This window comes from Gigantopelta aegis, chromosome 8 (genome assembly GCF_016097555.1).
Source record: "Gigantopelta aegis isolate Gae_Host chromosome 8, Gae_host_genome, whole genome shotgun sequence".
In the NCBI taxonomy this organism is placed as follows: Eukaryota; Metazoa; Mollusca; class Gastropoda; order Neomphalida; family Peltospiridae; genus Gigantopelta; species Gigantopelta aegis.
Genome location: NC_054706.1, coordinates 62,881,160 through 62,896,480, shown reverse-complemented (window position 1 = coordinate 62,896,480; position 15,321 = coordinate 62,881,160). Strand labels below are relative to the sequence as shown.

The 15,321-nt window shown below is 39.8% G+C and overlaps 2 protein-coding genes across 2 annotated transcripts; both read right to left on the bottom strand.

Moving 5' to 3' along the window:
* Nucleotides 1-2,750: 2,750 nt before the first annotated feature.
* On the bottom strand, nucleotides 2,751-3,516 carry LOC121378350 (acetylcholine-binding protein-like). The gene has a single exon (XM_041506476.1). The coding sequence runs from the start codon at nucleotides 3,341-3,343 to the stop codon at nucleotides 2,909-2,911; it is 435 nt and encodes a 144-aa protein (XP_041362410.1). The 5' UTR covers nucleotides 3,344-3,516; the 3' UTR covers nucleotides 2,751-2,908.
* Nucleotides 3,517-5,866: 2,350 nt separating this feature from the next.
* On the bottom strand, nucleotides 5,867-11,312 carry LOC121379776 (acetylcholine receptor subunit alpha-type acr-16-like). The gene is made up of 3 exons (XM_041508428.1): nucleotides 11,237-11,312; nucleotides 9,290-9,423; nucleotides 5,867-6,022 (listed from the first exon to the last, which is right to left on the bottom strand). Exons 1-3 carry the CDS (start codon nucleotides 11,280-11,282, stop codon nucleotides 5,867-5,869), a joined length of 336 nt encoding a protein of 111 aa, XP_041364362.1. The 5' UTR covers nucleotides 11,283-11,312.
* Between the last annotated feature and the right edge of the window lie 4,009 nt (nucleotides 11,313-15,321).

Sequence of the window (15,321 nt, the reverse complement as noted above, 5' to 3'; positions counted from 1 at the left end):
TAACGATTTGACTAGTCAGTGTTGCCAGCCCCAAGGTGACAAATTGTTAATTGAAGACAGCCCTTTACCCTTTATCCTGCGTGTGTAATGACTAGGGCTATGGCCAGAAAGGTAGCACAAGACCCAGAGGGAAATTGTGATTTGTCTGATACGTGTGTGAGCCATGAAATTGGAGTGAATGAGGTTATCAGTAAAATGGTAGATAAGTCAACTGAGGAACTAAAGGTGGTGGAACCTGTTGACCTCCCGCAGAGGGTAAATGAACCAGTTGTGTTTGATAGAGGGGACTTACCTTGTAATAGACAAGAGTTAATCCTAGAGCAAGGGGCTGATCCAAATTTGTTGGCAGCTCGCACTACATTGTTAACTGAGAGTGTATTAATGAATAAGAGAGTTAGAGATAGGAGGTTGCCGGCGACCGAACTAGCTAGGAAGCATCTGAGCTATGCTGAGAGCAAAATAAAATCAGTGTTTGATAGGAAGGCTAAGAGTCGGGAATTTAAACCAGGGAATAAGGTGCTGCTGTACCTTCCCATTAAATGGGGTTCATTGCAGAACAGGTATTTCGGTCCCTATGTTGTGCACAAACGAGTTAATGAGACAGGGTATGTGATAAACACTTCTGATAGGGTTAGGAAAAGTAGGTATTGTCACATCAATTTGCTAAAAGGTTATTTTGACAGACTGCCGATAGTTCCAGAGTTACCTGTCCAAATTGAGAGTCACTCAATTTCCTGTGATGACGTCAAGACTGCAGAGATCAAATTAACCAACAGCCAGATTCTAGCAGACTTGAGTCCGGACTTGCACCTTGACAGCCCCCAGCGAGCAAAGTTGACTACGTTGATTCAAAACAATGTTTCCATTTGTCAGGACCTTCCAACGGTTACCAACACCTTAATCCAGGATGTGCGCTTGGAACCCAACGCTACTCCGATTGAACAGCATGCCTATCGGAGAAAACCTGGAAAACGTGCGACACTGAAAAAGAAGGAAACAAAGTTCCAGTGGTCAGATGAATGCGAGAAGTCATTCAACCGTCCTAAGCAGATGCTCTCTTCGTCTCCCGTGATGGCAGCACCAGACTACCGACTGCCTTTCAAGCTGGCTGTGGATGCCAGTGACGTGGGAGCTGGAGCTGTGCTGTTCCAAGAAGACGAAAATGGACTGGACCATCCTGTAAGTTTCTTCTCCAAAAGGTTTGACAAACACCAGGTGAACTATTCCACTATAGAGAAGGAAGCTTTGGCCATGGTACAAGCTCTGAAGCATTTTCAGATCTACGTGAAATCGGCAGTGCATCAAGTGGTGGTCTTTACTGATCATAATCCGCTTACCTTCATTCACAGAATGAAAGCCACCAACCAGAGAGTTTTGAGATGGAGTCTTCTTCTGCAGGAATTCCTAATTACCATCAAGGGCACTTCCTTTTTATATATTTTATTGTATACCAGGGACTCAGAGACTCAATGTGATTACTGGTAGTCACCTTATTACTATGTGTTATAAATGCCCGGATGCGTCAGTTAACGCACATCTTTTGTTTTAAATGTAGTATATTTCCCTATTCCTAGAGTAGAGGAAATATCCTTTTTGAGGTGGGTGTGTGTGACGGCACATGCTCTTAATTTCTTTTCGCTTGTGGCGATATTAATTGTTTTAGAGGGCTGTGTGCAGCGTGGTTACGTAATACCACCGCGCGACGGTGGTCGAGCTGTTCCCAATATGCACTTAAGACCAGATGGGCTTTGTTACGTAATACCTCCGCGCGACCGTACCCTCTTAATACACACCCAGAGCAAGTGTGGAGGCCATGTGGCCAGTAGTTATGTAATACCTACGATAGTGCGTAGTTTTTGGCGAACTAGGCGACAGTAAGTCTGGCTATTCTAAGGAAAAATATGCCGTCTTGGTCGCTGTGGAAATATGACTTGTAGGTATTCGGTACCGCCTTGTACCCGCAGGCGATATTCGGATGTGTAATAAATAGATAGGATTTAGAGATATCGGGGAGAAACATATTGGAAGGCTACCAGGGAACGTTAGTCCGTTTGGACTGGTAAATATATTATTTCTGCTCTGTTGTATAACCTTGATGTGATTGATGTGACTTTAAATATTTTAATACTGTAGTATACCAATATTATTTAGACAGTGTTTCCGGTAACTGACGAAGTAAATTGTAGGCTTCACTGTTCTAAAAATATAAAGCTTAGCCGGTCATCCTAGAGGACCTAGGTAAACTGTATGTTATTGTCTTTATTGTGATAGGTACCAGTATTAATTCTGTATTACAAGGTTACTGAATGAGTAGTTAAGGGTTAATTAAAAATTAACCAAGTAGGAATAGAGTTGTAATTCCTTTATTAATTAAGATCCCCTGGAAGCGTTTCTCAATTATCACACGTGTGGGTGTTGTGTCACGGTGAAGTGATTAGAATATTGTGTAACCTAGACACCTAGTGATTAACTAATTAAGTGATTAGTTCTGGGTTGTTATTATATTGTTGTTGTTAATTAAGGCATACATACATATTTATATATAACATAATATAATGTGCACACTGCGGGGAATGGTATGTAGCATCGGGTTACAATCGATAAAATTCCATAGTAAATGGGTAATGCATGCGTAGCAATAATATACAATAATAACATATGTCATGTATCAATGTTGTCTGCTCTATGCGTGGTAGCAGTTTTCAAATACTTGCACAATTTAATTAGCTGTTTTGAATTGTCGCTGGACAGTAGTTGCGTTAATTTAAATGTTGATGGTTTATTGTAATAAAAAGGTTTAATATATTTATCTCTTATGTTACTGAAGAAAGGACACACTAGAACAAAGTGATATTCGTCTTCTACTACATTCATATAGCTACCCGGCTATGTCAATCTCCCTGCAAATCTATAAGTCCTGTATTTCTCGAAATTTGAACGTGTACGTGATATCCGTGTATCCTTCTGGACAGCACTCGTAGGTGTTGACATTTTGTACGACAGTAGCGTTCAGGATTTCCCACGTCGGGTTCAGTTCGTAGTTGGATAAATCAGCCTCGTTGTTATCTGGAAACAGACGTTGAAGGTCAAGCTGTTGATTGTTGTAAACCCAGGACCCGAATTTCATCGTGCATTCCAACACGGCGTTCTCACCACCAGATTTCTGACACGGGGTACGGAATCTGGTTACGATGAAAGACAGTATGCCTCCGTCTTTGTAAACTATAGCCAGGTCATCTGCCGCTGTCGTCATATAATATCTGCAAAGAGAAATAGTAATCAAGGGGCAATTTTTACCAAACATCGTAAATTTACGTCTGTGACTAGCAGTTATACCGGGCATACAATTACAAGTGTTTTGGCGTCTATTTCACGAAGAAAATTACATCATTATGGAAAATGAAGCATTTTAAGGACAAAATAAAATAAAATATATGTTTAGTAATAAGAATTGTGGTTTAGTTGTAGATTTACGTTTACGTGCAAAACTAAGCTTTTTGGGGCCCTGACGCTGGGCCCCCCCCCCCCCCCCAAAAAAAAAAAAAAACAAAAAAAAAAAAAAACAAAAAAAAAAAAACAAACCCAACACAACCCCCCACCCCATCCCCCACCCCCACCCCCCCAAAAACAACACCCAACCAAACAAAAAAACAAAACAATAACAAGCCAGTAGAAACGATTTCAGTTACAAACTCATTGAATTCGAAACAAACAAGTGGCGCTGGAAACTGGATCAGCTGATCCGAATATGAAAACACATAATTGCTTAAAATTTGGAGTGCGCCTTGCGGGTTCAATACATCCAACTTCAACACTTGCCCCCCTACAAAAATGGGAGACCGCACGCCTATGACCCTGCCCCCTACAAAAATGGGAGCACACACGCCTATGACCCTGCCTCCTACACAAATTGGAGCCCGTACGCCTATGAGCCAGTCCCCATCACAAATGGGATCCCGTACGCCTATGAGCCTGTCCCCTACACAAATGGGATCCCGTACGCCTATGAGCCTGTCCCCTACACAAATGGGATCCCGTACGCCTATGAGCCTGTCCCCTACACAAATGGGATCCCGTACGCCTATGAGCCTGTCCCCTACACAAATGGGAGCCAGTACGCCTATGAGCCTGTCCCCTACACAAATGGGAGCCCGTACGCCTATGAGCCTGTCCCCTACAAAATTGGAAGCCCGTACGCCTATGAGCCTATGAGCTAGGATAGCTTCTAAAATATGGACTCAGGTATTAATCTATCTACACTTCTGAAAAGTGAACCGTAGAAACAATGCTTACTCACAATTGCTTGTTTGGTTAGCCGCCGATTTGACATTGGTGTCATAAATTAAGGTGTGAATACGTATGTAAAGTAACCCAAACCAATACAGCATATGCCTTTGACATTCTGTGAATTCTCGGTCTGGGATCGATCCCCGTAGGTGGGTCCATTGGGCTATTTCTCGTTCCAGCCAGTGCACCACAACTGGTATAAAATATTTCCTTCATGTATTTTGGGGGCGGGACGTAGCCCAGTGGTAAAGCGCCCGCTCGACGCGCGGTCGGTCTGGGATCGATCCCCGTCGGTGGGCCCTTTGGGCTATTTCTCGTTCCAGCCAGTGCACCATGACTGGTATATCAAAGGCCGTGGTATGTACTACCCTGTCTGTGGGATGGTGAATATAAAAGATCCCTTGTTACTAATCGAACAGAGTAGCCCATGAAGTGGCGACAACTGGTTTCCTCTTTCAATATCTGTGTGGTCCTTAACCATATATCAGACGCCATATAACCGTAAATAAAATGTGTTGAGTGCGTCGTTAAATAAAACATTTCTTTCTTTCTGTGAATTCTAATTTTTCCTGTGACATAATTGTCAGTGAAAATGTATACTTATGATGGCAGCCGTCAATAGAGGATAATTTGTACCAAGCGTGGTTGAAATCTGCATGGTAGAACTTGAGAAATCAGAAATGCCCCAGCCAATTACAGGCAATAATAGATTTTCAATTGGCCCGAAAAATAACAACTTAGTTATAGCCATAAGAGGATAATTTGTACTTCGTTTTGTCGAATTCTCTCTGATAGAATCTGAGAAGTCAGAAGTAAGTAAGTAAATGTTTTATTTAACGACGCACTCAGCACATTTTATTTACGGTTATATGGCGTCGGACATACGGAGAAGTCAGAAATGTCTCTTTTATATGCACCATCCCACAGAGAGGGTAGTACATACCACGGTATAACGGTTGTGGTGCACTGGCTGGAACGAGAAATAGCCAAATGGGGCCACCGACGGGGATCGATCACAGATGGACCGCACATGGAGCGAGCGTTTTACCACTGGGCTACGTCCCGCTCCCAGGTTCGTAAAAGAAAAGTCGGTGTAGTGGCCTTACACCTCAACCATTGAATCGTCGATAAAACTCGCTAACCGGCCTCGGTGGCGTAGTGGTTAAGCCATCGGACTACAGGCTGGTAGATACAGAGTTCGCAGCCCGGTACCGGCTCCAACCCAGAACGAGTTCTTAAGGGCTCAAATGGGTAGGTGTAACGCCACTATACCCTCTTCTCTCTCACTAACCACTAAGCAACTAACAACTAATCCACTGTCCTGGACAGACAGCCCAGATAGCTGAGGTGTGTGCCCAGGATAGCGTGCTTGAACTTTAAATGAATATAAGCACAAAAATAAGTTGAAATGAAAAATAAAACTCGCTCTCAGTGTGTACACCGGCATCGGGATGCGAGTCCAGTACCTGCCAGCCTTAATTCAACTACACTACGTATATACCGCCGACGCCGACGCCAACGCAATCTAATTAAAATTAGCTAATTTTAATTAGATTGGTCCTAACGCGCCTACAAAAGCTCACTTGTTGTAGAGCACGATGTCCGGCGTCCACATAACGTCCTGGGGCAATCGGATTTCATCGACACCATAGAGTTCCGGATCCCAAGAGAATCGGCTGTCAGTCCATTGCAGTTGAAGCCAAGCCAGGGCGTCAATGTACATCTCTTTAGTGTTCTCAAAAAAAACCAACACATATTTTGTTCATGTTTAACGACATCACTAGAGCATGTTGTTCAATTAGTAATCTAGTAATGAACGTCAAGCACTTGGATAATTTGGATACTTTGTATTCAGAGGACATCTGGGGGCAGGACGTAGCACAGTGGTAAAACGCTCGCGTGATGCGCGGTCGGTCTGGGATAGATCCCCGTCAGTGGGCCCATTGTGCCAGTGCCCCACGACTGGTATATCAAAGGCCGTGGTATGTGCTATTATATATGTGGGATGGTGCATATAAAATATACCTTACTACTAATGGAAAAATGGTGCGGATTTCCTCTTTAAGACTATAATTTCCAAATTACCAAATTTCTTGACATCCAATAACTAATGATTAATAAATCGATGTGCTCTAGTGGTGTCGTTAAACAAAACAAACTTTAACTGTAATCGCAAGGTCGACCTGAGCCTGCCTTTAAACTTTTAAGCAGGACACAAGTTTGTTTCTGCATCGCAAGGTTTTCGATTGTAAAAACCGGCCTCGGTGGCGTCGTGGTTAGGCCATCGGTCTACAGGCTGGTAGGTACTGGGTTCGGATCCCAGTCGAGGCATGGGATTTTTAATCCAGATACCGACTCCAAACCCTGAGTGAGTGCTCCGCAAGGCTCAATGGGTAGGTGTAAACCACTTGCACCGACCAGTGATCCATAACTGGTTCAACAAAGGCCATGGTTTGTGCTATCCTGCCTGTGGGAAGCGCAAATAAAAGATCCCTTGCTGCTAATCGGAAAGATTAGCCCATGTCGTGGCAACAGCGGGTTTCCTCTCAAAATCTGTGTGGTCCTTAACCATATGTCTGACGCCATATAACCGTAAATAAGATGTGTTGAGTGCGTCGTAAAATGAAACATTTCTTTCTTTCTTTCGATTGTAAAAATTCTACAAGACATAACTAGCTGTTTAACAGCACACGTAAATACAAACTTTCAAACATATAGTTTAAATCAAAACCATATATTTTAAGTAGTAACCTAGATCAGTGTATACGTATATTTTATGACAAACCTTATATTAGGACTTGGCATGGGCAAGCAGCATATATTGATTAAACTAATTCCATAGCGAATGGGTTAAAGTAGTGTTTAATAATATGTATATAATTATATTGGGATATTTGTATTCTAGGATTAATATTTGATTAGGTTTGATGAGAATGAAAATATGTAAATAACCCCACCTTCACACCCCTACAGGTGATCCTTGAATAAAGAGCTTTAAAGCCAGATGAAGTCTTCGGTGTCATATAGAGCCCGTAAGTGTACGATATAGGAGGCATGGGGGGGGGGGGGGGGGGGGGGAGATGGGAGGGAGCAAAACCTCAAATTTGTTAAACAATTATAGATGCATTCGAGCAGTATGTGCTAACCTGATACCTCTTTAATGCATTTCCATCATTCTACTCTCAAAATTAATTGTAATCCATGTCAAAATGCGTAATAATTCGTTTGCAACCCTGTATACCTGTTTGGTAGTAATGCTAATATGAATAAATATTGTTATGCAGATTCGGACATTTTCGTTTAATTCGGACAAAAACCAGCCTCCACCCCCCCCCCCCCCCCCCCCCCACACACACACACCGGGATCCCGTACGCCTATGGTAGTGCTTTCGGTAACATGCTAGACAAAACCGTAACACGTGATCATGGCCGTATCTCTGCATAACACAGAGTCGAATGGGTATTTGAAAAACACCCAATGGTTGATGCCATTAATATCTATCTAGTGCTTCGTCTAAAAAAGGAGTTCCAACCAGTGCACCACAACTGGCCAAAGGCTGTGGTATGTGCTTTCCTGTCTGTGGGAAAGTGCATATAAAAGATCCTTTGCTGCATCAGAACAATGTAGAGGGTTTTCTCTGATGACTACGTGTCAGAATTACCAAATGTTTGACATCCAATATCAAATGATTAATTAGTCAATGTGCTCTAGTGGTGTCGTTAAGAAAATCGTCTAAAGGAGAACAGCCACTCCCGAGAAGATCCTTTACTGGAGATTTCATCCATCTTGTACTACCACAAAGAGGACTGCCACTTCCAGATTACTTTACTAAATTAAAACTATCACCGAACAGAGTTAATTAGAATAAGTCCATTTGGAAGCACATTGGATATTTAGATATTAATATTATAAGCAAAGGAATTTTAAACATTAAAAAGCTATGTTAACTCGAAATATGTTAAAAAGGTTAGAAAGTCGGGGGTGTCTTTAAAAATATAATGGGCCTGTTTATGTCTTACACACTGTAACTACGTACATTTACAATGCTTAAACACTTGCGTCTAAGAAAACCAGGCTTCGTAAATTCGACCCAAAGGCGTACGGGCTCTCACTTTTGTATGGAGGGAAGGCTCATTTTCGCCCGAATTAAACGAAAATGCCCGAATCTGGATAACATTATTTATTCATATTAGCATTACTGCCAAACAGCTATATAGGGTTGCAAATGAATCACTAAGCATTTTACATGGATTACATCTAATATTGTGGGTACAATGATGGAAAAACATGGTGGAACAAGTTTCAGGCCAGCTCGTTTTTCCCGAAAACCTCTAAAGTTTGAAACATATTTTATTGCGTTTTAAAAGAACAAATGGATCAGGCACACGTTATACAACTTACTAGGTCTTCTCCATAATGCATACATGTTACGACAGTAATATATTTTTGCAATTTAAATATGAACATAAATACATATTATTGAAAGAGAGAAAGAAAGAAAGAATAGAGGTAACAGAGAAAACACGCCATAAAGTTTTCTATGTGTTCAATAATTTGACAGCAGGTTTGGTAATAGAAAACACAAAACACAAACAAGACAAGGCGTCGCAATGATCATGTAATGGCTACAAAAATAATAATAACAATAAAATAAATAAATAAATAGTAATAACATTTGAAATCCATGTATTATTTACTAATTAAAGAAAACGTTTTGTTTCATTTATATACTTATGTACTCTATCGTTTTTGCCCGAATTTAAAGATTTGCGCCTTGCCCCCTGTCTCGTGATTTGCGCCTTCCCCGTCTCGTGATTTGCGCCATGCCCCCTGTCTCGTGATTTGCGCCTTTCCCCTGTCTCGTGATTTGCGCCTTGCCCCCTGTCTCATGATTTGCGCCTTGCCCCCTGTCTCGTGATTTGCGCCTTGCCCCCTGTCTCCGAATTTGCGCCTTGCCCCCGTCTCGTACACTTATGAAGATCTGTGTTTTGATATACTTACAATCTCCAACACGTTGGTAAGGGCAAAGTTCATTTTCACGGTAGCGGGTGTGCTCTTATTCAACATCGGGATAGTTGGTGGAGGTTTATTTAAAACCAGAATTTCATAAAGTTGGTCGAACAGGTGTCCATTCGCTAAAAATGGAATGAAATTGTTAATGGTTAGCCAGCTGTTCATCTAGTCATCGAGTATTGCAAATAATCTTTTAGAAAATTAAAATTGTTATGGCTTTCAAATTTCATGTGTTATCGCAATTGGTGGGAGGGTGGGAGGGGTAGACGGGGATCTCATTGGCTACTCCTAACGAACAAGCATCAAGGGCATTTTTATATTCACTTTCCCAGAGATAAGACATATGCCACGTTCTTTGATATACCAGTCGTGGGGCACTGGCAGAATAGGCACAATTTCATTTATTAATTTTGACTTAACTGCCAAAAAAAATACATGCTTATATATTTTAAAACTTTACTTTTAGAGTCAGCGTTAGAAGGGTAGTTCACACAAAATGGTCCCCCCGTTTTCTTTCAAGTTAAATTCTACCACATATGTTAAATCACAGTACACAAATATGCACATACGTCATACTATATATTTTATTCTCCCATCCCTAGCCATGCAAGACAGGCCTCGTCCCTGACAACAAATTATGTACCCTCGGGTGGAATAGCCCTATCCCACATGGACACATATGAAGGATTCTTTTAATATTTTGACCTTCATTTCTTTCTCTTTGTCGGTAATAAAGACTGTATTTTTTAATAGTAAGTCTGCCAAAGAAAGAACAACGACAACTCCATTAATTTAATTATGAAAGTTAAAATCGGAGATTAGTGTGCAACAAGGTTACGGTCATGCTACTGTTCATAGGTAAACGGAAATGTACGACACACGTGACTGTCAGGTATAAACGTAAATTTACACGTCGTTCAATTATAATTGAGTAAATCATTTAACAGTGGAAACTTTGACATTATAAAAGGTTTTTTTTATATTGATGATCTGTTCTAAATCCTTAAATATTAAAACAACAACAACATAAAAAACAGACAAGTATTAAAATGAAAGACCCTAATTTTTAAGCACTGCCGTATATTTTACACTATTTGGTTCGGGTTTTTGTTTGTTTGTTTGTTTGTTTGTTTGTGTTTGTTTGTTGTTTGTTTTTTTGGATAACTGGAATCAGACAATACATACATTTTATTGTTTAGATTATCCATTTCCATATATCTGAGTGTTTTCATCTGGTCATCCTGGTGTTTGTAATGCCGCGAAATGCATTTTCTATACTTCTAAAAAAAAACCCACCCGCAGGTGCCTCTGAGAAGTAACAGTTATGGAGACGAGATCTAGTCTATTTTCACAGGTAATTTCCCCGTTTTATTGTATCAGACTCTTGTTTAACTTTACTGTAATTGTATAGAGAGGTGTTACAGGTTTATAGAATAACCAAACTTAGTGTTAATTTTCAAGGGCTGAAACTGGGGTTTTCGACTTTAAAGGGACATTCCCGAGTTTGCTGCATTGTAAGATGTTTCTCTTAAAGGGACATTCCCGAGTTTGCTGCATTGTAAGATGTTTCCGAGTAATAAAATATTTCTACGATTAAACTTACATATTAAATATATTTTCTTGTTTAGAATATCAGCGTCTGTATATTCAATGTGTTTCTGGTCGTCTTAATATCTGTAAGAAGCCCAAACTGGATTTTGTCTTCAAATAATTTCGTACGTAGGAAAAACTATATTTTATGAAATAAAACGAATTTTAACCTAGTACAAATATTAGAACGATTAGAAACACGTTTAATATACAGCCACTAATATTTTATGCGGAAAAATATATTTGATATGTAATTACAATCGTTAAAAAGTCTCTATTAGTCGATAACATCTTAAAAAGTGCAGCAAACTCAGGAATGTCCTTTTAAGTAAATATATATCTTACCTCCGAGGAAGACAAGACAACTCAGCACAATCAAGGCAGCCGCCATCTTAGAACTGTATCTGGAAAGTTGGTTGCAATTGCACTAACTTGCGTAATGCAATCACGCTCGACTTATATACGTTTAGTTTTAACCAGATAAACACACCTATTATGAGAAGCATCATAAACGATTTGAAAACGATTAACACGCAGGTCATGTTATGTAATGTGCCCCTGCTTCAAAATGTCGCATCCTGTCACACATAACAGAAACCCTAATGCTAGGTTAAGACTACCAAATGCCAAGTTGGCCAACTACTGCTACTGTAACGACTTCTACGACTGTCCAGTCGCTAGTCTGAGCGCTCTTATAACTCGATTCTCGTCGTATAACCCATTATACTAGGCTCAGACTACCAACTGCCAGCAGAAAGTTGGCCAACTTTCTACTGTAACGACTTCTACGATTGTCCAGTCGCTAATCTCAGCGCTCTTACAACTCGATTCTCGTCATATAAACCATTATATTAGGCTAAAACTACCAACTGTCAGCAGAAAGTCTACGACAATCCAGTTGCTAGTCTGTGCGTTCTTACAAGTCAATTTTCATCGTATACGACTTCTACGAGCACTGAAACTTGCAACTGGACAGTGGTAGCAGTCGTGACAGCAGAAAGTTAGCCAGCTTTCTGCTGACAGTTGGTAGTCTTAACCTAGCAGTAGTTGTTAATCTGAGCACACCCGTCATATGTCGGGAGTTTGGAAAATTACAACGCAACCGTCGTAACAGTTGACAGTCTCAGCCTAGCATTACTGACAATTTGCAACATCGAGCTATTGTGTTATTATAAAAAAAAACAATTGTCATAAACTGTGATGAAAATTATAGAAAAAAAGGGATTGATTATTTATATAATGCAGACCCTAGTTTCAGCCCATGAAAATTAACAATACGTTTGGTTATTCTATAAACCTGGGGCCTAATTCACAAAATTCTCTTAGACTGTTAGATAACAAAGCATCTTCTTTGCGAGTCTTTTAGCATTGCACTGCGAGATCGCAAAGTTGCGAGAGTTTAGTGAATTAGGCCCCTGTAATGGTAAAACATTGTCTGTTTTTATGTTGTTGGTTTAAAGCAGCAGTATCCGGAATATTTTTATTATTTAAGCGAATAGAATAGAAAATCCAATTACGTTTGGTTCATATATGACGCCGCATTCCGCATTGGTTTCACTACGCTGGCTTATCCAGGTCAAAAACAAAGCCAGTATTTTGAAAGTGTAACACTTTTGACGGGCTCGTACCGATCTCGGTTTTCATTGGCTTATCACAAGTATAGAATTCCCCAACAAGAGATCACGTGAGATTTCGCAATTTTTGAACAAATTTAACTGTCTTGATTGAGGGGTCGTCTCATATCTCCAAAACATATTTATATCCATAGAGGTATGGTACAACACCTTTCCAGGGGTCGGTGGGTGGGGGATTTGCCTTGAAATTTTTGCAGTGGCCAGCTGTTAGCATATGCGTTACACGTAAGGGGGTGTTACTAATTACGTAACGCTCTAGGGGTAGAGGAAGAGGGTACTGTGTTCGATTTACGTTACATTTTTCAAGACTATATGTTATTTTATTCATTACTTAGACCAAAAAAGGTGTTTTTTGGAAATGCGCGGTCAGTCTAGGATCGATCCCCATCGGGTATATAAAAGACCATGGTATGTGATATCCTGTCTGTGGGATGGTACATATAAACGATCCCTTGCTAAAAAAAAATGTAGCGGGTTTCCAAGGCGCGTTTGCAGGGATTTCAGCGAGGTTGGGGTTATAGACTGTGTTGAGCGAAGTTTATATGGGGCCATGCTCCCCCAAAAATACATTTCAATTTTTTTTAAGCTTGGGCAAGTAAGGGTTTCGACCTCCAATACCCTCCAACTGCACATGCACCCGATTCCTCTCTAAGATTATATGTAGGATAGGATATGTTTTATTTAACGACGCACTCAACACATTTTATTTACGGTTGTATGGGGTCGGATGATTATTAAATCAATATGCTTTATCTTTGATGTCAACCCCCCCCCCCCCCCCAACTAAATTTACCCTTTCCAAACGAAATAATATTTTTTGAATTTATCGACGTTAACACGTAAAATTAAGAAGTGAAAACGTTCATTGTCTACTTTAGTATCTTTTATTTTTAAAATATATACATGATTAATGTGTTACTAGTATACAAACTAAACTTTGAAAGTTCTACTAACACTTTATAAAAGATCAATTCTGAAATAGGAAGGTACGACTGTCGATAATACGTTGTCAAGATCAAACCGATTTTAACTAAAGACTAATACCGTATCCTCAACCGAACGTTCTTCGTACAGCGCAAGATTTCGCTTTTAATTTTTTGAGACGAACCCTACAATTTGAAATCGGCAAACGCACGTGTTAACTGAAACTGACAACAGGCTGTCGTTTGTTCTTTGCCGAGCTATGGCGGCACAGGCGACGAATCAAGAGTATACGTTTGACGATATCCGTTCATAGCGAACACACACGACTTTTTTAAAAGTGCATTTGAGCTTGTATTTCACATTTGTACATGATGTTATAATATGGTAACCAGAGAATGTAACTTTAATATCCAACGATTTAGAAAAGATCATCAATATCAATAATTATGACGTCAAACTTTCCGATGTTATTATAACATTTTCTCTATTATGACTGAACGACCTAAGTTTGTATTTTTACGTTTATACCTGACGTACATTTACGTTTATACCTGACGTACATTTACGTTTATACCTGACGTACATTTACGTTTATACCTGACGTACATTTACGTAACTTTGTCGCACAATAATATCTGATTCTAACTTTCCTAATTAAATTATTTTGACGTCCAATAGCCGATGATAAGATAAAAAATCAATGTGCTCTAGTGGCGTTGTTAAATAAAACAAACTTTACTTTACTTTACTAATTAAATTATGGAATTATCTCCGTTCTTTTTGTGGTAGACTTACTATTAAAAAAATACAGTCTTTATTTCCGACAAAGAGAAAGAAATGAAGGTCAAAATATTAAAATATATAGTGTGACGTTTGTGCAGTTTTGTGGACTGTTAGTTAATATATGTGATTGTGACGGTACATGCTCTTAATTTCTTTTCGCCTGTGGCGATATTAATTGTTTTAGAAGGCCGTGTGCAGTTCCAAATGCACTTAGCCCAGGTGGGCAACTTGTTACGTAATACCTCCGCGAGTGCGATTTTTACAACCGTGATTTGGCGACTTGGCGTCATTGAGTCTGGCGATATAAGAGAAAGATATGTCGTCTTGGTCGCTGTGGAAATTCAGATGATACGTGAGGTACCGCCTTGTGCCCCCAGGCGATATTCGCTGTTTCTGAGAGTTTTGAATAAATAGCTAGGGTTTTAGAGATATCGGGGAGAAACATAGGAAGGCTCCAGGGGATCGCTGTCCGTCCACTGAACGATCTATATTAGTTCAGACGGGACTTTGGTAAATATATATTTTCTGCTCTGTGTATAACCTTGATGTGATTGATGTGACTTTAAATATTTTAATACTGTATTATACCAATATTATTTAGACGGTGCTGCCGGTCATCTGACGCAGTAATCTGTAGGCTCACTGTCCTAAATAATTATAAAAAGCTTAACCAGTCATCCTAGAGGACCTAGGTAAACTGTAGGTTATTGTCTTTATTGTGATAGGTACCAGTATTAATTCTGTGATACAAGGTCATTGAATGAGTAGTTAAGGGTTAATTAAAAATTAACCAGTTAGGAATAGAGTTGTAATTCCTTTATTAATTAAGTTCCCCTGGCAGCGTTTCTCAATTATCAAACGTTATTGAACGAGTAGTAAGGGTTAATTAAAAATTAACCAGTTAGGAATAGAGTTGTAATTCCTTTATTAATTAAGTTCTCCTGGAAACGTTTCTCAATTATCACACGTGTGTGTGTTAGCGTTTCTCAATTATCACACGTTATTGGACGAGTAGTAAGGGTTAATTAAAAATTAACCAGTTAGGAATAGAGTTGTAATTCCTGTATTAATTAAGTTCTCCTGGCAGCG